Source organism: Uloborus diversus, chromosome 6 (assembly GCF_026930045.1).
Source record: "Uloborus diversus isolate 005 chromosome 6, Udiv.v.3.1, whole genome shotgun sequence".
In the NCBI taxonomy this organism is placed as follows: domain Eukaryota; kingdom Metazoa; phylum Arthropoda; class Arachnida; order Araneae; family Uloboridae; genus Uloborus; species Uloborus diversus.
The window spans coordinates 73336286-73361741 of NC_072736.1; the positions used below are offsets into that span (position 1 = coordinate 73336286).

The 25456-nt window shown below is 33.0% G+C and overlaps 1 protein-coding gene across 1 annotated transcript in view; it reads right to left on the reverse strand.

The window, feature by feature from the left end:
• LOC129224816 (transmembrane protease serine 9-like) overlaps positions 1-19057 on the reverse strand; it is a 68947-nt gene extending 49890 nt beyond the window's left edge. Inside the window, exons 1-5 of the mRNA XM_054859365.1 lie at positions 19015-19057; positions 15985-16040; positions 13795-13922; positions 12118-12215; positions 1170-1254 (exon numbers count right to left, since the gene is read on the reverse strand). Coding sequence (XP_054715340.1) covers positions 1170-1254; positions 12118-12215; positions 13795-13922; positions 15985-16040; positions 19015-19022 — 375 coding nt within the window. The 5' untranslated portion in view covers positions 19023-19057. The remainder of the gene's footprint in view (positions 1-1169; positions 1255-12117; positions 12216-13794; positions 13923-15984; positions 16041-19014) is intronic.
• Between the last annotated feature and the right edge of the window lie 6399 nt (positions 19058-25456).

Here is a 25456-nt window from a genome sequence, read left to right on the forward strand (position 1 = left end):
TTAATTGGCGTATCCCTAGTATACAGCCCCCAAAATTTTTCTGCGAAAGCACATCACAACAGGGAAGAAAGATTCTGTATTATTTAAACTAAATCGCGCAGGATTTAACAGGAAATAGGTAGCAGAAGGTGCGTCTAAAACTAAACGACATTGAGTCATTCCAAGTCAAATGACTTCGTGGTCTCCATCCGATCATCTCTGATTTGAACGAAATTTTATAGAGGTGCAGATATGCTTTTGAAACTAACCTATGCAAAACTTTCAGCTTCCAAGAGCCAAATCCCGGGGATCTAAGTTCAATATAAAAAAGGGGGGGGGCTCCAAAATGGCGGATCTGCTCTATAAAACGAATTGACTTGTTTAGACGCCGCCTGCCTTGTCCAGTGGTCAGAGAAGTCTGACTGCGACAGGAAGGTCCGATTTCGAATCCCGGCTCGGACATGGACGTACTTTCTCTCTCCTGTCCTTTCGTTGTGTGAATGTCTTGTTATGCTGTGAATGGTTGCTTACCCTATAAACTGGTCTAATTGCATGTGTGTACTGTAGAAGTCGGACTGTACAACTGTACACCAAATTAGAGTACAATTGGAAAAATGAAGCAGCCCATCCCAAATTGCCAACCTAGCTGGTATACGACGACAACAACAACTTGTTTTGACTGATCCCACATGGGAGGCAATTTTGGAGCCCACTTTTTTTCTTCTTTCTTTTGAGATATCCTGGATCCTCCCCCTGTGATTTGTGTCTTGGAAGTTGAAAATTTGCATAGGTTAGTTTCAATGGCACGTCTGCACCTCTCTAAAACGTCCTCCTAATCGGAGATGGTTGGATGGGGACCACCAGGTCACGTGATATGGAATGAATCTATAATGTTTAGTGTTTGTAGCAATTTTACGCACCTCGGCTACCTGTTTCTTGCCAAAGCCTGCGTTACTCAGCTTAAATAATAGCGAACCTTTCTTACCTGCTATGATGTCCCCTACGTAGAAATATTTCAGGACATCATACTATGACGTAGGTCTATCACTCGTGATATCTTGAACTAGAACAAGTTTATGTTTAAACAATTGAATTAAGTCACTAAAACTATATACGTAGATATTGCATATTAGCAAGAAGAGACGAAGTTGAAGAATGAGAAGCCAAATTCGTGAAATTGTAGCACTTACTTTATAATGTTGGACTGTAGGAGCATCTTCTTGAGATAATTTATGCATTCCAGCAAATATTTCATATCTCCATGGTTCATCAGGGCTGTTAAACATAATAAAATGGCCCGTTACGACTGTTAAACACAAATTTAAATTCACAAGTTTTAAAACAGATATTTTACTGACATTTTTACTAGTAAATACTTTACTCTGTTTGAGAAAAAACCCTCTTCCTTCAACAGAATAATCAACTAAACGCAATCCATATTACACTGTGAAAAAAAAAAGAAATTCCAAAATGCTGATAGGAAATAATGGGCATGTAATGTAACTAATTTCCGCAACTAATATATCTTGCAAAAAATAGGAAAGTTTCCCTCTAAAAGTCAGTAACCTTCCTGAAGTTGGCCTGGAATGTTTCAGAAAAAATCAGAAACCTTCCCAGCAAAAATCAGTCATGTTTCCAGAAAAAAATCAGGAATTTTCTGAGGAAACTTAGATTTGTTTATAGTCATAGCTTGGCACCTTTCTGATTTACCACTAATGCTCATAAAGCATATTTGGCCATAGCTAAGGAACAATTATTGTTAAGCAAATACCGAACAGCTTATTTTCCCGCAGTTTTTGGAAATTTGCGATATCCTGAGACTACATTACCCCCTCGTTTGAGGCATAGTCAACCAACAGGTGGCGTGCCTGAGCGATAGGAGAAATACCTAATAAAGAAGCTGAACATATTTTCTCACTGGTGGTTAAAAATGCTTTTAACAGCAATAAAAAGTTTGAATCGATGACACTTGTAACGATTAGGAAAATCTCTCGCAAATGTGCTTGTTTTTCACAGGAAACTTGTTTAGTTCGTTGCTCAGAAGTAATCGGTGACATTTCGAAATTTTCTTATAGTGTATTGAATTAATAAATACTCATTTATTATGAGTCAAAGTTGTGAAAATGTTTCCTTAATTCACATCTCTTAAAAGTCATATTTTAATGGGAAAATTTATAAGTTGTCATGAAGCAATATTATACATTCAACTAACGTGACTATGATTATGATGAACCAATGAATAAAACTAATGGAAGCTTTTTATTGTAATTTTACCATTATTGAACTCAAAAACTTCAATGAACTCATGAATCTTCATTAGAAGATTTTGCAATCTAATGACTTCATGAATCATTAGATTACAAGAAAAGGGCAGTAACTGCAAATTTTTCAATTTTAACTTTTTTTGCATTTTTGTCATCTATTGTACGTTAGCTTTAATGTACGAGCTTGCTTATAAAGTTTCCGCTAAAAACAATGTGCGAAATAAAACACTCGAATTCCAAGATTTCCCAATAGTTAATATCGAATCCGAGACACATTTCTTCAAATATCTCGAAATCTCATTTCTGCAGATACTGCCGTTTACCTGCACACGGCAGAAGACTTCTTTGATGGTAAAGACATAGGCCCTTCATCAGAGATGGCTTGGAGCAAAGGTGTAAGAAAGGCCAAGTTTAACTAGCAAGCCTCATCACCAAAAATGGCTAGTGTACGAAGAAAGTGGGGAATCAAAGGAAGGGCGGGGGGGGGGGGGGGGGGGCGTTAAGTGGGCGACACTCCTAAATCTATCTCTTTTTTTTACAACTGGAAACTAGAATTTAAACGTTATAAGTAATTAAGTTACCTTCTCTAAAAAAAATTCAGGGCACGGCCTCAAAAATCGAGACAGATGACCAGAGTACACTTCTTTCCAATTCAAAGTTGCAATTTAATCAGATAAACATGGGGAAAACATCAAGCGTATACTTGCTAAGTCAATTCTTTCTTTAAACACATGAACCGTTCAACACTATATCATTTTTTGCTCGACCATTAGTTTTGAACTTAGAAAAATCTCTTCATTTTTTAAAAGTGAGGGGGTGGTAGCCTTCGTTGCCCCCCTGCATGAACCGAATATGCTAATCACAATTACAAAATTATAATGAACTTATCAAACGCATTATGAATAATAACATTTTAATCAATTCCCCGACCCCTTTATTAGCAATGAAGTTCTAGGAATCGGCTTCGTTATTAACAATGAAATTCATGTAAATATCCGAGCCCTCTTAGAGAATAAAAAAAAATCTAGTGAATTTACGGGCTTCATTACTGATCTCAGAAATCTGATGAATTCATAAATCTCAGAGTGAGCAATGAAATTTTAATCCATAGATGAACATTAAAAGAAATTATTGATTTAACAACCATTTTTTTCTTTTAGTTCCTTTTTAACTTTCTAGTTTAATTACCTTTTTTCTATGGGGTACATCGTTACAAAAAACATAATGAAATTAAGCTTTTTTACGGTAACTGGTGTAAAAATTGATATCACAGGAGAAAGCTTTGAATCGTTATGATTATTATTCTCATTCAATTTTTGAATTATTAAAATCATTATGAATTATTCTTTTATTAGAGAAAAATAAAAATAATGAATTTGGGAGACTGGTGACAGTCAATATCTCTTTTTGTTGAAGTTTCTAATTTCGGCTTGAATTAATGGGGAACGTTAAATGCTTAGAACCGCTTCTTCCTCATCAAAACGTTGCCGTTTTTAACTTTATTTATTGTAAAGAAACATTTTATGGAAAAACCAAAATCAGGAAAAAGGATCAAGACTCTTTTATATAAAGATACTTGACCTCGGTCTACAAAAGACTTGATATTGGGGCCAAAAATGTTCTTATGTGTTACAAATAAAAGTCAAACATTTATTATTGCGACCTGCTTATTTTTATTCATTTAAAAAACAAAGTTTTTCATGTAAAATTAAAAAACAAAACAAAATAAAAACAGTAGCGAACAAGGTTAGTTCGAAAGATAATAAACTAACTCTGTATTATAAAATAACTAACATTGCTAAATATTTCATTGGTCATGACCAATTGTTCAGTTAAAACTAAGAAATGGATGCTAAAAAGACATTTATAATTTAATGTACAGTGGAACCTCCATTAAGGGACACCTCTGAATAAGGGACACCTCTATTTAAGGGACATTTTTTCTGGTCCCAGTCCCTTTGAATACGGACTTTCATCTATTTACCTCTAATTAAGGGACACTCTGTTTAAGGGATAGTCACAAAAAAAAAAGCAAGAAATAATGTATAAGCACATAAGAAATAGTGAATTTACTGGAATTCAAGTTTCACTTTTCCTCTAAAAACTAATTGAGATAAGTTTGGCATAAACAGGTGTGAAGGAAACAAGTAACTTATTGTAAAAAAAAACTTGCTGAAATTAACATGCATAGCTCAACAATTTATTCAAGTAGGTTCAGGGCCGACGAAGACAGCACAGCAACTAAGTAGCTTTGTATATAAAACTTTAAAAATTTGAACATTAATTGTAATTCACATAGTATTACATTGTGAGATGCATGACATAGAGCAAATACATGTAATGAATTACTTCAAAATTATTTCTGTATGCTACAAAACTTTGCCATTGCAAAATTTTTGATTAAATTTTAATTAATAAAATAATATAAACTTAGAACTTGAATAATTATGAATTTTGTTTAACGTAATGAGACATTTTCAGTATTTAATCTTAGGTGTTAATTGTTAATGCTTATTGTGATATTATATTACCTAGTACACAACATGCATCAATTCATCCACCTCCGAATAAGGGACACCTCTATTTAAGGGACGAAATATCTGGTCCCCTTAGTGCCCCTTATTGAGAGGGTCTACTGTACATTCTATAAGTGACGATCAAAATAGCGTTTGAATGTCATAAATTGTAAAACTGTTTCAAAATTGACACCTTACAATTAGCTGAAAGTTTGCAAGAGAACTATTAGTTTGCAAGAGAAGAAAAAAAAACATTTGTTTTCCAGTTCCATTAAAGATTTTAAAATAGTATAACATCTAAGAAGCTTAGTAGCAGATTTAAAGGTTGACTTTTGTAATTTTTATAATAGGGAAACGTAATATTTATTCCCAGTCAGTTTTTTTTTTCAATCTTTCGTTATTAAAAGGGGATTTACTATATTCTCTATTTTGAAACTCAACGGCATTTCTGTTAAACAAGAAATAGAACGAATTACATATACATGTACTTGTGTGTACAATCACGTTAAAGGACACTTGATACCGGATAAAATCTCCCTGGCTCGAAAGAATCAAGTATCCCCACAAGTTTGCTTTTCAAACACTATTTCAGAACTACAGCGAAACAATTACAAATTTACACTTTTCAAATTTTTAGTATATTTTTGAATATTCTACAAAAAAAAAAAAAATGTATTACTGCCATCCTTCTTCAAAAAAGCTGATGTGTGCATCACATGACTTACTTTTACGCCAACTTAATGATAATAGTACCGTGGAGTAAGCAAAGAAACCCTTTAAAAATTTTTACCCCAAGTTTGTTTCGAACTGAAGCAATATATATATATATATATATATATATATATATATATATATATATATATATACAGATTAATTTTAGCAATATTGGACATTTTAATGCGATTCAATGGTTTCCTCTCTAAATTTCGCCAACTATGGCCAAAATGAAACCAAATTAAGAAATGAAAAAATAGCAAATTTGTCGCCAAGTTGGTGAAAAAAATGGGCGACCAAAAGCTTGGCGATATCGCCAAGTATTTCCCAAATTATAACACCACTTGAGTTTGCATTGAAATTATAAATGATTATCCCCCAAAAAGGTTAAAATAAAACATCTTCTTTGGAACATCCGAATGCAACCAAAAGGGGAGGTGCACAACTAGACCCAACTATGAGTTTACGTACTAAATTTCAACTTTCTAGGACATAAGTTTTTGAGTTATGCGAGATACATACTCACATACATACGTACATACTGACGTCACGAGAAAACTCGTTGTAATTAATTCGGAAATGGTGAAAATGGATATTTTGGGTGTCTACACGTTCTTAGGCATATATCCACGTGTGATCAGGTTGAAAAAAAACAACTCAATATTAATTCGGGGGCGAGAAAAGTGGAAATTAAGGTTGATATTTGGGTGAAATTTTTTTCGCGGATACAATACTTCCTTTGCTTCGTAAAAGGAAGTAAAAAACAGAATCCAAAAAATAATATATCCGTTGAAAACTGACAAAGGGTCACAAAACCTCAAAAGCAAGCTAAAATCGTATCGTGTGACTCTTACAGATATAAACGTACCATAGCAGCTGAGTAATGTTGCCCAGAAGTAAAACTGTATTACAGCAGTGTCGAAATTTGAGATGGTAAACAAGTATCCTATGGGATCAAGCAGGAGTGCCCATCCCCCCCAAGTTAAATGGCGCAATCCCCTTCCCCTATTTTTCTCAACTCTCTTTCTCTTTTTTATTTTTATTTTTAGCTTTCTTTTTTTATTTGATTTATTAAAACAAATATTGATTTATTTTTAAATGTTTTAAATTTATTTATTTATTTTTAAATTTATTTATAATTATTATTTTATTACAAAGTTCTGTACTACATCTGTACTCTGTATGTTATTGATGTACAATAACATACACACACGCACAGCAACTAATAAATAAATGAAGTAAAAATATGAACAGAATAAAATAAAGTAAAATAAATAATTCGATTTAAAAATAAATCAATAAATGAATTTAAATAAATAAATTTAAAAAAATTTAACCCCTCCCCCCAAAAAAAAATTGATGGCGCAACTTGCGTCATAATCCCTTCCTGTGGACACCCGTGGGATCAAGTATTCCCACTCTCTCGAAGAAAATTGCTGCTTAAAAAATAAACTTCTCTCCCCCCACTTTGTTTTGTGTTCTTTTCTTTTTACTCTTTCTTTTTTAGCGTTAAGTGGGCGACACTCCTAAATCTATCTCTTTTTTTTTTTATAACTGGAAACTAGAATTTAAACGTTATAAGTAATTAAGTTACCTTCTCTAAAAAAAAATCAGGACACGGCCTCAAAAATCGAGACAGATGACCAGAGTACACTTCTTTCCAATTCAAAGTTGCAATTTAATCAGATAAACATGGGGAAAACATCAAACGTATACTTGCTAAGTCAATTCTTTCTTTAAACACATGAACCGTTCAACACTATATCATTTTTTGCTCGACCGTTAGTTTTGAACTTAGAAAAATCTCTTCATTTTTTAAAAGTGAGGGGGCGGTAGCCTTCCTTGCCGCCCTGCATGAGCCGAATATGCTAATCACAATTACAAAATTATAATGAACTTATCAAACGCATTATGAATAATAACATTTTAATCAATTCCTCGACCCCTTTATTAGCAATGAAGTTCTAGGAATCGGCTTCGTTATTAACAATGAAATTCATGTAAATATCCGAGCCCTCTTAGAGAATAAAAAAAAATCTAGTGAATTTACAGGCTTCATTACTGATCTCAGAAATCTGATGAATTCATAAATCTCAGAGTGAGCAATGAAATTTTAATCCATAGATGAACATTAAAAGAAATTATTGATTTAACAACCATTTTTTTCTTTTAGTTCCTTTTTAACTTTCTAGTTTAATTACCTTTTTTTCTATGGGGTACATCGTTACAAAAAACGTAATGAAATTAAGCTTTTTTACGGTAACTGGTGTAAAAATTGATATCACAGGAGAAAGCTTTGAATCGTTATGATTATTATTCTCATTCAATTTTTGAATTATTAAAATCATTATGAATTATTCTTTTATTAGAGAAAAATAAAAATAATGAATTTGGGAGACTGGTGACAGTCAATATCTCTTTTTGTTGAAGTTTCTAATTTCGGCTTGAATTAATGGGGAACGTTAAATGCTTAGAACAGCTTCTTCCTCATCAAAACGTTGCCGTTTTTAACTTTATTTATTATAAAGAAACATTTTATGGAAAAACCAAAATCAGGAAAAAGGATCAAGACTCTTTTATATAAAGATACTTGACCTCGGTCTACAAAAGACTTGATATTGGGGCCAAAAATGTTCTTATGTGTTACAAATAAAAGTCAAACATTTATTATTGCGACCTGCTTATTTTTATTCATTTAAAAAAACAAAGTTTTTCATGTAAAATTAAAAAACAAAACAAAATAAAAACAGTAGCGAACAAGGTTAGTTCGAAAGATAATAAACTAACTCTGTATTATAAAATAACTAACATTGCTAAATATTTCATTGGTCATGACCAATTGTTCAGTTAAAACTAAGAAATGGATGCTAAAAAGACATTTATAATTTAATGTACAGTGGAACCTCCATTAAGGGACACCTCTGAATAAGGGACACCTCTATTTAAGGGACATTTTTTCTGGTCCCAGTCTCTTTGAATACGGACTTTCATCTATTTACCTCTAATTAAGGGACACTCTGTTTAAGGGACAGTCACAAAAAAAAGCAGGAAATAATGTATAAGCACATAAAAAATAGTGAATTTAGTGGAATTCAAGTTTCACTTTTCCTCTAAAAACTAATTGAGATAAGTTTGGCATAAACAGGTGTGAAGGAAACAAGTTACTTATTGTAAAAAAAAAAACTTGCTGAAATTAACATGCATAGCTCAACAATTTATTCAAGTAGGTTCAGGGCCGACGAAGAGAGCACAGCAACTAAGTAGCTTTGTATATAAAACTTTAAAAATTTGAACATTAATTGTAATTCACATAGTATTACATTGTGAGATGCATGACATAGAGCAAATACATGTAATGAATTACTTCAAAATTATTTCTGTATGCTACAAAACTTTGCCATTGCAAAATTTTTGATTAAATTTTAATTAATAAAATAATATAAACTTAGAACTTGAATAATTATGAATTTTGTTTAACGTAATGAGACATTTTCAGTATTTAATCTTAGGTGTTAATTGTTAATGCTTATTGTGATATTATATTACTTAGTACACAACATGCATCAATTCATCCACCTCCGAATAAGGGACACCTCTATTTAAGGGACGAAATATCTGGTCCCCTTAGTGCCCCTTATTGAGAGGGTCTACTGTACATTCTATAAGTGACGATCAAAATAGCGCTTGAATGTCATAAATTGTAAAACTGTTTCAAAATTGACACCTTACAATTAGCTGAAAGTTTGCAAGAGAACTATTAGTTTGCAAGAGAAGAAAAAAAAAACATTTGTTTTCCAGTTCCATTAAAGATTTTAAAATAGTATAACATCTAAGAAGCTTAGTAGCAGATTTAAAGGTTGACTTTTGTAATTTTTATAATAGGGAAACGTAATATTTATTCCCAGTCAGTTTTTTTTTTTTCAATCTTTCGTTATTAAAAGGGGATTTACTATATTCTCTATTTTGAAACTCAACGGCATTTCTGTTAAACAAGAAATAGAACGAATTACATATACATGTACTTGTGTGTACAATCACGTTAAAGGACACTTGATACCGGATAAAATCTCCCTCGCTCGAAAGAATCAAGTATCCCCACAAGTTTGCTTTTCAAACACTATTTCAGAACTACAGCGAAACAATTACAAATTTACACTTTTCAAATTTTTAGTATATTTTTGAATCTTCTACAAAAAAAAAACATGTATTACTGCCATCCTTCTTCAAAAAAGCTGATGTGTGCATCACATGACTTACTTTTACGCCAACTTAATGATAATAGTACCGTGGAGTAAGCAAAGAAACCCTTTAAAAATTTTTACCCCAAGTTTGTTTCGAACTGAAGCAATATATATATATATATATATATATATATATATATATATATATATATATATATATATATATATATACACATATATATACAGATTAATTTTAGCAATATTGGACATTTTAATGCGATTCAATGGTTTCCTCTCTTAATTTCGCCAACTATGGCCAAAATGAAACCAAATTAAGAAATGAAAAAATAGCAAATTTGTCGCCAAGTTGGTGAAAAAAATGGGCGACCAAAAGCTTGGCGATATCGCCAAGTATTTCCCAAATTATAACACCACTTGAGTTTGCATTGAAATTATAAATGATTATCCCCCAAAAAGGTTAAAATAAAACATCTTCTTTGAAACATCCGAATGCAACCAAAAGGGGAGGTGCACAACTAGACCCAACTATGAGTCTACGTACTAAATTTCAACTTTCTAGGACATAAGTTTTTGAGTTATGCGAGATACATACTCACATACATACGTACATACTGACGTCACGAGAAAACTCGTTGTAATTAATTCGGAAATGGTGAAAATGGATATTTTGGGTGTCTACACGTTCTTAGGCATATATCCACGTGTGATCAGGTTGAAAAAAAACAACTCAATATTAATTCGGGGGCGAGAAAAGTGGAAATTAAGGTTGATATTTGGGTGAAATTTTTTTCGCGGATACAATACTTCCTTTGCTTCGTAAAAGGAAGTAAAAAACAGAATCCAAAAAATAATATATCCGTTGAAAACTGACAAAGGGTCACAAAACCTCAAAAGCAAGCTAAAATCGTATCGTGTGACTCTTACAGATATAAACGTACCATAGCAGCTGAGTAATGTTGCCCAGAAGTAAAACTGTATTACAGCAGTGTCGAAATTTGAGATGGTAAACAAGTATCCTATGGGATCAAGCAGGAGTGCCCATCCCCCCCCCCAAGTTAAATGGAGCAATCCCCTTCCCCTATTTTTCTCAACTCTCTTTCTCTTTTTTATTTTTATTTTTCTTTTTTTATTTGATTTATTAAAACAAATATTGATTTATTTTTAAATGTTTTAAATTTATTTATTTATTTTTAAATTTATTTATAATTATTATTTTATTACAAAGTTCTGTACTACATCTGTACTCTGTATGTTATTGATGTACAATAACATACACACACGCACAGCAACTAATAAATAAATGAAGTAAAAATATGAACAGAATAAAATAAAGTAAAATAAATAATTCGATTTAAAAATAAATCAATAAATGAATTTAAATAAATAAATTTAAAAAAATTTAACCCCTCCCCCCCCAAAAAAATTGATGGCGCAACTTGCGTCATAATCCCTTCCTGTGGACACCCGTGGGATCAAGTATTCCCACTCTCTCGAAGAAAATTGCTGCTTAAAAAATAAACTTCTCTCCCCCCACTTTGTTTTGTGTTCTTTTCTTTTTACTCTTTCTTTTTCTTGATTTCTCATTCTTTTTTCCTAAAAATTCAGCACTTGTATTGGCAAAATAGAAAGTGTTATCATTTAAAAAATCCATTACACATTTCTAGCCCTCAGAAAACACTGAAGTCAATAAGAGTAGATGACTTCAGTTCTAACATAAGTACAACTTTGTCAAAAAGAAATAAAGACGATCACATTAATACAGAGTGACTAGAAACGCAAAAGTATGGAATCTTAATGGAGAACTTTACACATAGTCTCGATCATTCAATGGGGTTGTTTCCTTTAGTTGCATCCCAAGTGAAAAGTAGTACTTCTTATCACTAAAATTGATAGAATAAGCAAAAATAAATAAATAAATAAATAAATAAATAAATAGATAAGTAAATACCATGGACCCAGAAAATACTTTCATTTTCCCAACAGTTATTTTTTAATTAATATTTTAAAATGTCCAATTTTAGAAACAAGGAGTGGTCTTGATGACGTCACAAATGATGCATTTTTTCGCATCTTTCTACCACGGTTCCACGTTATGATAATCAAGAAGCGAATTAAAATTGCGCTCTGTGCTTGCTATCAATCATATCGTTGCCAATACAAGTGAGTAAAGATGCAAATTAAATATTTTGCTCTGTGAATGGCAACACAAAATGGTATTTCATCATTTGTGATGTCATCGGACAGAAGCATAAACATTGAAAGCGCGCCGATTTAAGTATTTTTTTTTAAATATTAAACTTTGTCAAATTATTTAAAAAAATGGTCAGATCCTATGTTTTTAAGCATGCTCCTTCAGAAAAAAATACTTTTAAAATTTTGGAAACGACCCCATTCAAGAAATCTCTTCAACAGCGACTCAAATCTAAAGAATGCTGAACTTACAAACTTATGCAATGTGCGGCAGTAACCACCCACTGCTCATTCAAAATGCTTCCACCACACCAGTGTCGAAAATCATAGGATTGTCTGTACATAGAGACCTTTGAAAAAAAAAGGCAATTATGAATGACGGTGAATGAAATACGGTTACATGTTATGGGAATGAAATATGTGTACAGTGAAACTCCCTTATAACGAACTTGAATAGCCCACGTTATTTGCTTAGTTACGAGCGAGTGCTCATCAAAAACGGGTTCGTGATTAAAATTCCTGCATACTTGTTTTTTTTTTAACTCTCTGTATAGTACTAAAGAAAATGTACCAAAGAAAATAGTTTGTTTTGAACTGTTTTTTTTTTTATTTTTTTGCTTCACTGTTTTTTTTTTTTTTTTTTTGTCTTTTTCTTGTTTTTATTGTTTTTTTTTTTTTTTTTTTGTCTTTTTCTTGTTTTCATTGTTTTTTTTCCCCTCGGAAATATTCTTTACCCGAAACATACTCTTCGAAAACGTGCACATCAAACACAAGTGAGTCTGTTCAGTTTAACATTTGTCGTTTTGTCGACGCTTTTATTATGGTTTTCATCTGATTAGGTTGCATTGCAACAACAATAACTTCGGAAATAACTATCTCGGAAACGAATACAATGACGTAATCGAATATTTAATTTTCAAATCCTTCTCTACTCCACATTTCCATTCTTAAAAAAAAAAAAACCGTCATGACTTGTTTTAGCGATCACTAATTTAGGATTGACTTCAAAATGTTAAAGGAATTTTTCCAAAAAAGGATAAACTGAGCTGGAAGTCAATAAAAATTTTGAATTACTAAAATATTGCTCGTTCTAAGTCGAGTTTGGGTGTTAAAAGCAAATTACGCTCCCACTAACTAAATATTGTACAACCATCAATGATGGATATCCTCGTAGAATCCAGGTTTTCATTAAATCAGTAAACATTATAAGCGAGTTTAACTGTATTTGAGTTTGTAAATACAGCTAGGTAAACTTGAACTCCTTCAACTGCGAGATTAAAAAAAATATTGAGCATAATATTAAGCATCATGATCCCATAATTTTGATTGATCCTATCCATTCTGATCTGATTGAGTTGATTCAGGGAATTGTTTTCCCTGAGCTATAAAGCAGGATATTTTAGCTGTTTTCTTGGTAGTGAAAACTATTGTACTTTTTGACTGTACACTGGATTTCTTTAATGGAATAACCATGATTTAACCTTCATTGACTCTATAATATAGGGTGATGCGAAAAAAAACGAAGTTTTCATTTAAAAAAAGAAAAAAAGAAATAAAAACTGAAGTCGTACAGTCTGATCGCGCCACGAGACTAAAAATTTCAAAACATGGTGAGTTTTACCGTTTCTTCGTAATTGTTTTACTTTATTGCTTGAATGACTTGCTTTCGGACGAAAAAGTTGCGATTGGTAAAGAATTTAAGAGCAAAAAAAAAAAGAAAAAGATTTGCTAAGATCAGATACTTTTTTTCCTAACTCGCAACAAAACTGAAAATTAGGGGCGAAAAAAAGGAGAACTTCACAGTGGTTTCGTATTTTTTTCAAAATTTGCGACACAAAAGTGTGTGTTTTGAAGTGTTTTAATGAAGGGGGGGGGGGAATTCAAAATATTAAAGTTTTCCATTCAGAAATCACAGAAAAGAGTTTATACCATCCAAGGATATTGACCATGGCGAACAGCTTCTCCTCCAACTATTCTGTCACCTCCAGCAGCAGGATGGACACCGTAACCGCAACCTTCCAGTGTTAATGAATCATTCTTGTTCCGGCGTGGAAAACCTAGAAAAAAAGTTTAAAAACTGCAATCTGTCTTTATCGAATGATTCTTTTGTAATCCACACAGTGTTTTTAAAGATAATGAAGTACTGAGAGTTAGGCTTCTGTGATATTAAAATTAAAATCAACATGACATTTTTTTTTCCGAAGACCCCTTAACTTATACACATCTTGTAATACTACCGTCTGACTTTCTTATTAGTTTTTGAACTTGAAATTGAACTTTGAAGGTAAGTGTATCTAAATGATGTTTAGATCCTCTCTTTTCAGCAAACCTTTTGTTGAATCACGTTAAACTGAAATGACAAAATCATAACCTAAGACGAAGCTACATTTTTTTCCCATATGAATATTGAGTGCCTTTGCTAGAAAAGAATTCCACAATGATATGGTTTATTTTTATTTATTTATCTATTGTTTTCGGGGGGAGGGTATTGTTAGTTTGAATCCTTTATTAATGATCAAAATAGGAAAATATATACGTATCGGGGGATAAGTCCAAATCCTGCGTTGGATACGCCTGTATAAGAAAGGCGCTTGTCAGACTGTCGTTCTACAAGTCTGTTGGAAGGTATGAGGGAAAGGAAATAAAACAAAAATTACAATGCTTTTCACAGGAAAAGATGTGTGTTTTATCAGTTTTTTTTCTTACGTGTAATTTAAGTACGTATATGATTTTTTACACACTTTAAAGTTTCGTAGTGAACATCTGTTATATTTTTACACTGGGAAAAGATAATTTTGTATTTAAAAATAGTTTGTAATTGCAAATATGCATTTTTTTAATGTAATTAACGCGCGACAATAACTTTATCTGAAATCTGTCACATTGAATCATGCGTAGCTGATACGGTCCTTCATGGCAGTGACCATGGTCTTCCAAACAATTTAAAAATTTCAAAGTGAGTAAGTAGAACCACATTTTCAAGTAAATGTTGCAATTTCCTCAAATTATTTAAGCACAAAGCATTTCTGTTCGTGAGATAAGGGAGGTGTAAATTATTGTATGTTTGAATTTGAGTAGTTATAAATTATTTAAAACAATTTTCAGTGTATCAATAAATCAGCTTAGTAAAGCTATCGTAACCAAGACTTAGAATAAGGCTCAGGTTTGTGTTAAATAACTAGTCTCTGCTGCCAAATGTTTTTCTTTTTTTTTTTTTTTTTCAAAACTAGATTTCCTTTAGGCTTCCTGGTTTTCTCCGATTTAAAGTATTTTAAGTAAAGTGAAACTGACTCGTTACGTAGCCTAGATGATTTGAAGATCCTACACCTCTGAGAGTAAACTCTTTTAACCTGGTAAAAAAACTACACGAGCTGTTTTTTCTTATCAAAGGCTTTTTATACAGAAGTCTCCAACAGATGTTGTCAGTTTATTGTACACCAGCACGCATAAATTCGCTTTGGTATGAAGATAGTACATAGTTTCATTTTAGAAATAATCTCAACCAGATCTTAAATATTTGATTCCATTCATCACTTGCAAAGGCAACTAATGACAGCGTTGATAGCTATGGCTGTGTTATTGTTAAGTTGCATTGAGTTTTCAATTTTTTTTTTATTAGGAACGCAGCAACTTGATCCTAGTGTGTTAGGAGTATTTCTTTAGTGCACGTTTTGCTTAAAAAGAGAAGGATATTTATTGGTACATAGTTTGCATTTGAACATGTCCATGTGAATTTTTGCAAACATCTAGGCATCACGCGTTGCAGAAATCGGCAATGTCAGAAATCGGAACTTTCCTTAAATAATCTGACCTTAAACGTGTGTGGTGAACTATCTCCGAGTAATTTCAGCAATCACGATTGCTCATTGTTTTCATTTGACCGTATTTGATGTTCCTTTGATTTTATTTTTCTATGCTTATAATGCTAACTCCTCTGGTCCATGCACCTCCACGATACCTCTCGACTTTACAGAATTCTGCCTGATAATTGAAGAATTTTGCTGCAACAAGAAGATGTGTTATAGGGGCATATCTTATGGGCTGTGGGCCCACGCAGACTGCACCGGGTAGGATTCACTTTTAAGTAGCGTATAAGTACAACTGTAACACATCACTTACTTGAACCAAAGGTGGAGCCAACTGCGCAGATTAACGTTACCAGTTGTAGTACGAACCTGGAAATGTAGAGACACATTCAAGAATTCATACTTTAAGAACAAGTAGTATCGTAAATTTGATATAAATTAGAAATTAATAGAAGATTATTAATACACTTTTTAGAGGATATTGCTCGTTAATTTTGGTCTTTAGAAGTACAGTAACTTAAAAGGTTTTGAAAATCAATGTTAATTAGAAAAATCCAACAAAGTATAGCGGTTCCCAGAGAACGTAATCATTCAGAGCAGTGGCGCACGCAGAAGTTGCGGAGTAACTTTTGAAAAAAAAAGTTCAAGAAATGAGATATAGGGTAACGGCTCCAGTAACAGACAAGGGTCCAGTAACAGGCGGTCATAAGATTAGATTTAAATAATAAGCCTTTCTGTAGGGTAAAACTGATGTTTCTGTGGCCTATGAATACGGTGAAGCTATCTAGTGCAATCAGAGTGAATTTAATGAATCAGTTGGTATTTTCAAGTCAATAGTAGAAGGTTATGAACAGTTACCACGAAGTCAGCTGGTTTTTCATGTTCATTTGAATTTGATAATGCTTTAGTTATTAAAAAATAAAAACTTTTGAAAATTTTGCAGTGAAAAAGGGAATTTTGTTTATTACTCATTCTTCCATGATCCTGTTTGTTTCTATGTATTATCAAATCGGTGTCTGATCTTCATTTGATTTTTCGGTGTTTAATACTGGAGGGTAGGACTTTTTTTTGAAATTGAGCTGATAAAAATAGAATTAACTAATTCAGAGGATCAAAAAGCAGCCAAACGTTATATGAGATGTAGTTGCATGAGAGAAAAATAGTTTAAGCAGTCTAAGGACATTAAAAGGCTCAGAAAGTTGAGTTAACCCGAGAGAGATGTCTTAAGCATGTCTTACTGGTGCCGTTACCCTATCGGTGGTTTAAGTGTTTCAAGCACAAAAATTAAAAAAAAAAAGTGTTGTTTCAGTGTTTTCGAACTACTTTGGTCCTTTTGATTTGTGTGAGGACTCAAGATCTACTTTTATCAGTCATTTAAATCTCCAATGATGCTTTTTATCCTTTTAAAAGAAAGGTTTCAATATCAAGAGGTCATCTCTTTTTAGCAGTCTTCGTACTGGACATAATGGAATAAGCAGGGAAAATAATTTTTAAAAATTGAAATTGTAAATAAAATTTAATGAGAAATAGCTACATATTCGTTACATATTAACTGTTTAATATTAGCGCATTAATAGGGTTGTTCACAGGTTTTCCAAAAACTTTCTTCCAATAATATAACTTTTGATGACATTTGGTGATATTAGGAGGAAGGAGGTTTGAAGAATCTTCTCCAGAATGTTTTCTAACTGAAGTCTTAAAAACGTGTTGGCCTTCTTTGGAAGCGTCAAAAGAAGGGATAAGGTTCAAGAACTCTCCCCCAATCACTTTTCAATATTGAAGCTCCAAAAGCGCAAATTGAGAGGATCTCAATTGATGAAATAAAACGGTTACGGTTAACCTTTGATTTAGAGTATTTCTAAAGAAAAAAAAAACTTGGTGTGGAAATTACACCACACTTTACGTCGCTCAAATAATCGGTGTTTGTTTTAATAACTGAAGAGAATTTGGCTTGTACCCACGTACGAACAATATACTATATGAATGTTTTTTAGGCATTTTTCTACGCACATAAAGAGTATGGTAAACGTGGAGAATTGTATTTTCAAATGAAAAGAACAGTGATGCTTTTATTAGTGTCTGTAATCCAAAACTGCATAAAAATTATTGCGCATGTTATAAGGAACAAAAATACAGTATCAGTGTTCCTTTGAGAGAGCAAGAAAACACTTTAAATAATTACATCCATAGTTTGTAACGAATAAATGCTATAAAGTGTTTAACAGCAATTCATTTTCCAAATATCAACTGAATGAGCATCTCGTCAAATAACATCACTGAGGCAAATTGAAACCAAATTAGAAAAGTCGTCTTTTTCACCAAATTTGTTACCAACTTGGCGATATCATATTGCCAAGTTGGCGACCAAAACTTGCCTACCAAAGGCTTTGAGATACATCGTCAAATGGTCTCTAAATAATAACCTCACTAAAATCGGCATTGAAATCAACACCGATTTGCCCACAAAAAGGTGTAAAAGAGCCCTTTTGGAATATCCCAATGCAACCAAAAGGGAAGGTGCACAACTAGACCCCACTCAGAGTTTACGTACAAAATTCCAACTTTCTACGACATACCGTTTCTAAGTAATGCGATGTACATACCTACATAAGTACACTTGTACATACATGCGTACATACATACGCACATACAGAAGTTACGAGAGAATTCGTGATAGTTAATTCGGGAATCGTCAAAATGTTCATTTTAACTGTCCATACGTTCGAAAAAACGTCTCAACATTCATTCGGGGTTGAATAAAATGAAAATTAAGGCCGAAAATTGAAGGACATTTTTTTCTCGACTACAAACAGAAGTAAGCAAAAAAAGATGTTGTCAAGCTTCAGAAATGATACATATTAACAATTAAAAATTGAGCAAATTCCACCGTATATGGTAAAGTCACCCGGTTTGGCGGCAGTCCAAACTATTTTTACCATCTCTGATTAACAAGCATTTGAATTCTGATGTCATAATACAAAATTTCAAATATTTCCACATTTTCATTATTTTTCTCAGAAACAAATTCTCTGCCTCGTACGATAAGTAATGTCTTACTTGAAAAATAAATTCTAGCAAATGATGTTTTATGGAGAAAAAATAATAAAAGGATCCTTCCGCAGTATTCCGTATTACGTATGAGACATTTTAGAGTCAAATTTGACAATATTTGTATTTTTTCCAAAGTGAAAATACAAAAGTTAAGAGTAATTGAAAATTTTAATGCTTGTATTTTCACAGCGAAAAAAATAAATACTTCAAATTTCTGTGTAAAGTGTCGGTACGTGACACTATGGAATGACCCAAAAAGGTTTCTTGAATTGTTAAAAAATGCAATCCTTACCTCTTCATCTAGGAATTTTAAATCACGGCTGTAATATTTTCAAACATGCTTGGATTAAATATACTATTCCATTTTTTCTTATCATCGTAGATAAGACCAAGTCAAAATTTTGGCATTGTAGACGCAATGAATCTCAAGGTAATCGGAAACATCTGTTAAATTTCTAATTCTATAATCACGTTTATTGCCTCAAGACGTAAAAATTGTTTACGTATTCCTACATTTTACAAATTTGGAAGAAATATATTTTGTCTACTTGTACTTATGAGAATTTAATCATTCTAAAATAACTTGTATAATATCTGCAAAACTTGACTAGGGTAGTGTGACCGGTAAACAAATAATTAATCACGTAGTTAAAAACTGTGGTATATGGTACATGACACTAAACAATTTTTTATTGATATGTGTAAACATTATTTTAAAAAAGAAGAAACTTAGAGAACATTTACTATCCTACTTCAAGTTTTTTCGAAGTTTAAATGAAAATTGGTGCAGCTGCCCAGTTAATAAACATGTTTAACCGGTGGACAGATGCAACATTTTAAAGTCGTTATCTTTTAGGAATGTTAGGGGATGGTTGTTTTCAATGGAACGCATAACTGTTTTGATTTTTTTTTAGAAAGTAGTAGTAAACTCAAATTTTATATTGACTAGAGGAGTAAAATTACTCGGTATATTTCTCTTTGTGTAAGATTATTCACTTTTATGCTAAATATATATTCAATATAGAATAAAAATTGAAAAGAACTATTTTCCCAAGTGGTGCGTTCATGGTGACTGGTTGCTCTGAATGAACCATCGAGTTATCGATGGACCACATTCTCAAAAAATAAAATAAATTCATAAATTACAAATATTTATTACAGGCGATCAGAAAAAGCTTGAAATAATATCAAATTGTTCAAAAGAGAGAAATTTAGTATTATTAATATTATTATTGTTATTAGAAAGTCGCCCGTCAAGGTATGACTGGGGGAACTTGCTTCTACTTTGAACAAAGCCATCGCCAGGTTTGATGATATTTTGATACTTGAAATTTTAACCCTAACTCCAGTGGATTAACCCTAAACTCCAGTAGGTAGCGTTCAATGTTGACCACTTTCTCGTTTCTTCATTCCCCTCAAATGACAGTCTTACCAGTAAAACTGTTAAGTTGCCGGATCGTGTTCAGATTTGTCACAATAAAGCCTTTCCCTGCATGTTAAACATTACCAAAACATATTATAAAAATTATGCCGTGGCGCGAGTTTCATTGTTGAAACACGCGGGTTACTCGATCATCGGATATTTATACGAGGATTTAGCATAGGAGGAAATTAAAAACCGCCAGAACTCACGGGAAACACAGCATTTGTCATCACACCTCGTTCACCACTTAAAATTTACCCTGACTTACCCTTCTTAACGAAAATCTTTTGCGATCTCTTTTGAACTTTTGGGAGTCTTGTTTCACCCATGTTGATCATTCATTTCATCCACTGAAATCTTTGTCACACGGATGAAGTTACAGACACGTGATCGAGTACATGAAATGACACCAGTCAGTAGACCAATTCTGTGACACAGGAGGGCCAAAGCGAAACGACATCCCTTCCGTATCCTACACTGTAAAAAAAAATCGGAAACGTTTCTGAGTATATCGTGCAGCTGCGGTTCATGAAATTTTCAAAAACGTTTCTGATTATTTCGGAATTCTCTTTCTGTAATGTCCGGAAACGTGTCTGAGTATTTCGAAATCCTCTTTCTGTAATGTCCAGAAACGTGTCTGAGTATTTCGGAATCCTCTTTCTATAATTTCCAGAAATGTTTCTGAGTATTTTGGAATCCTCTTTCTGTAATTTTCAGAAACGTTTCTGAGTATTTCGGAATCCTCTTTCCGTAATTTCCAGAAATGTTTCTGAGTATTCTGTGCAGCTGTGGTTCATGAAAGTTTCGAAAACGTTTCCGAGTATTTCGGAATTCTCCAAACAATTTTCAAAAACGTTCCTGAGAATTTCGGAATCCTTTTTCCGTGATTTTTTCTAAAAAATAATTCTTTACTATAGTATTGCATGCCATATCAGTTTCAATTCTTTCATATCTAAGAGCAATGAAACAAGCAATTTTAGAATCATTCGTGGATTTTTTTTTTCTGAATTTCTAATGACAAATAGCATGGTTAACAGCATAACATATGCACAGTTATAAATTTTTTAAAATTTATGAAATAATATAGTAGTTTCATTCATAATCACAAAATCGTCGGGGGAGGGAAGGGGAGTACTTTCTCAAAAGTGGGATTGTTTGTTAAACAATATTAAACTTCAGTTTTTCTCTCAATATTTTCAAGACAAAATTATCAACATATTGTATTTTTAATGCAGAACTTAAAAACATATCTTGTATCAAACTTGATAGCTTTTATTTTCGGATAAAATTTGACAGAACTAACCTACACTTTGCGTTCCGAAATTCGTTCACGTCAAGTCAATTTCTTTGACGAACAAAGTTTACCGAAAAGTACCAACAGAGAAATTGATGAATTTAAATATGACACCAAAATCCCCCTGCTGGAACCATTCGGGTTTATTCTTCTGTTCTTGTCCTTTTCCAGTTTATCACAAATATAGATACTTAATCAAAATAGGTTACTGATTTTATTTTTACGAGAGTCCCCCCCCCCACACCATAAGAGTGATGGTGCACCCATAAAATGATATAAAGCGCCCCCCCACCTTAAAAAAGCAACCCCTTGAAAATGTCAATGGCACAGTCTCTCACCATATGTGCATTGCATATTAATAACATAGTATTTAAAAACTGATCACTTTTAAAACGATGACATGAAATAATATTACTTTTTATTTCAGCATGTAAATGCAGCTGTTCCATTTTTGCCACTGACTCATTCCTCCTGACTGTCCTACATTAAACTAGTATATCCACGAAGGAAATGTTATTTTCGGAACTAATGTCAAGGAATTTTTTTATTGTTAACCACATTTAACAAAATGAATAAGCAGATGAATTAATTTCATAACTATGTTCTTACTAATAGATAACATGGTCATTTTCTAATGGTATAAATATTTTTAAATGAATGAATAAATTATAATAAAAAAAGATAAATTATACCGGCACATTTTTTGTGAAGCATATTACAATACTAGAAAATATTCGCATTACCATATTTGTAATGAATTAAACAATTGATTTTTTTTTCTTTTTGAACCAAAATGTATGTACATCCAAGTATTTCGAAATAACTTTTCTGTGATTGCTTCTCAAATATAAATCTTACTTCTTTTGCGTAATTAATCAGTTTCAGTTGGTTACAACAAATAGTACACCGCGCACATAGGTATATGTAGGATAACTTTAAATTAATTCGATAAACCCAAAAACAGTTACAATTGGAGCCTCATCAAATGCAAATCAACAAAAATATAAATGTATATAACAACATGTTTTAAAATATTCATTAATACTTACAAGTGAACATGAGCGGAAGAAAATCTAAGTACCTCCATTACAACTGAATAAGTAATCCAAAGGGTTTCGTTTCATTAAGTATAAACACGGGTGTTGAAACTATTCACGCTTGAACACACAATATATATCTAATTATGGTCGCATTGGAAATTGTAAAGAAGCAAATGGTTATTAACTAACTTAATAGCTGCGTACATCGTCTAAAAAATCAAGGGCAGTCCAAAATGCAAAGGCGTAAAATTAGTTTCGACACATTTTACTACTCTCTAGACATGAAATAACAAGCAATCCAATTCTAAACAGTTGCTGACTGCAGCAACCATAGATAAGAAAAAAAGAAGTTCTCGTTATTTCCGACTCATTGGCGCCTGGTTGGAAGGATGAAATAGGTTTCGAAGCGTTGCGTCATCACTTCCGCTTCTAGATATCTTGAAATAACAAAAAGCTTTCTGAATATTGAGGAGTTCGCTATTGGATGAAGGATTCCTACTATTTCGGAAACGTTTCCGATGTATCCAGAAACGTTTCCCGAATTTGTTAGTGTATATAATAACGATAGAGTTAAATAAAAAATTGTTTCTGACATCTCCTGTGTTGGTCCCGTTTAAGTAGCGCGTGTTCCATTTAAGGACTCTTGGAACCTTGACTTTTGCAACTTTGGGGAAGCGAAAAATATTTTGATAAAGCAATTTGTCTATTTAAGCTTGTTCTTTGCAAAATTTGGCTTGTGATGCCCTATTTTTACTTCCTTTTACAAAAAAGGAAGTATTGTATTCGCAAAAAAATTTTCACTCAAAAATCGACCTTAATTTCCATTTTTCTCACCCCCGAATCCCGAATGAATGTTGAGTTTTTTTTTTCAATCACACAATCTATCGCTTTATTTCATCGTTGAGAAATAAAAAGCGTTTTTGAAACCGTGTTTTTTTTTCGTGCTCTGAGTTATTACTCCCAAGGTCGCAGGTGGTCACAGCTAATTATTGTTGGGAATGTTTCTATACATGGTACCAAGCCACCTAAGCATATAATCTGTTTGACACATTTTGACGCAAAATGTGTAGGAAGAATTAAATTTTTATTTTCTGATAAAAACGTTAAAAAATAAAAATCAAAAAAAATAAAAGAAAAAAATGTACTCATTACATCCCAAATAGCTGAGAAAAGATCCTCAATCTTCCTGTTCAAAAAATTATAATCGAAAAAAGAAACTGTACTTCATTTTTTGCAAGCTAAGGTTCGCCATACTTAATATTCTACAATACTTTAACGAATGCTCGCAGGCAACTCAAGCCCTGAAACTGAAGAAATGACATTCTCAAGAAGTAACAAATACACATTTGCGGCCAAAAAGGCTGAATTAAATAAGTGAAAAATCTGAGTTTTGAGCGCTTTTTAACGATTTTGGACCATTGTGCGCCGTGCCGTAGTGAATGTTCAGTCGCAGTTTAGTCATGTATTTGTGTGATGTCCGTGTTCTGTTGAATAAATATGTTCTATTCTCCAAGCCCACTGCATCTGCATCCTTATTTTAGGATTTCAAACAGGTCATAGCCCAGCGCCTTGGTCACGGAATAAAGTAAAAGGTATTTACTTTGGACATTCTAAATTTGGATACTGAAAGAAATTTATTCGTTCTTGAAAGGATATTCGTCAAATGAAAATGACTATGTAAGGAGCTTCACTTTTTAAAATGGAATTGCTGAATAAGTACAACTTTCAAATTTGTACAATTCAGATGACAGCAATGTTAATTAAGAGTAATTGGAAATATATTGTTGAAAATCCTCCCGTGGCAACAGACACGGATGGAAATTGAGAATGGAATGCCAGTGATGAAAAAGCAATGGCGGACATTATCCTATGTATCCAACTATAGCTTTAGTGTTGTTGTTGATTCAGTAAACACTATCATCTGACTCCATATTATTTATTAATCTTACAATGATACACACCAAATCAAACGCGTCTGTTCGATCGCCAAATTGTTTTCGTTCCACTCCTGCTCTACGCTCGAGTTGAGTTGCTCGCTCGCAGGAATCAGTGACTTAACTTCACTACACACTCCCTCCCTAGAGCAAACGATTAGGAATCATAATCCTTTAAATGAGGGGGGAACCTGACAATCCTTCCGCTGCGTGTGGTATGAGGGCGATTGCTCGGCGGTGAAATTTCCTCTCGAAATGCACCTTAGGTGGGTTGATCCGTGAAATCCCTGTGTCTTTGGTTTTCGAGGGGTTTCTCGTCGTTGTCCTTTACGATAAAGCATGGTTTCAGTCGGTCAATTGAAATTCTTTTGACAGTTCCATTGATTTCAATGTCAAAATACTTTGGTGACCGATGTTTCACAACATAAGGCCTAAGATAAACTGGTTGCAAAGATGAAGTGACGGCATTATTGTAGACGAAAACGTGTGAGCAATTCAAAAGCTGTTTTGAAACGAACACGTTCGTATTACCATGGGTAGTCGTTGCAGAAGGTTTTAGGTTGCGGATAATACTTTGTAGCCTTTGTACAAACTCTGAATGCGTGACATTAGGAATGGTGTCAACAAACTCTCCGGGTAAACGTAGAGGACTTCCGTAAAGGAGCTCGGCCGAAGAGTATCCTATGTCTTCTTTCAGTGCAGAACGCAATCCGAGGAGAACCAAAGGTAAAGCGTCAACCCAAGATTTGCTTTGTTGTAAATGACATCTCAAGCTTGCCTTAATAGTCCTGTGTTGTCGCTCAAGCAGTCCGTTCGATTGTGGGTGGTAAGCTGTGGTTCTGGATTTTTGAAACTCGAAGTATTTGCTCAAAGATGAGAAGATTTGACTTTCGAACTGACGTCCTTGGTCAGACGTAATACGTTGCGGTATTCCAAAGCGTGAAATCCAGGTTGAGATCATGCCTGTTGCAACTGTTTCTGCTGATTGATCTACCATAGGAACAGCTTCAACCCATCTCGAAAAACGATCAATCATCGTTAGT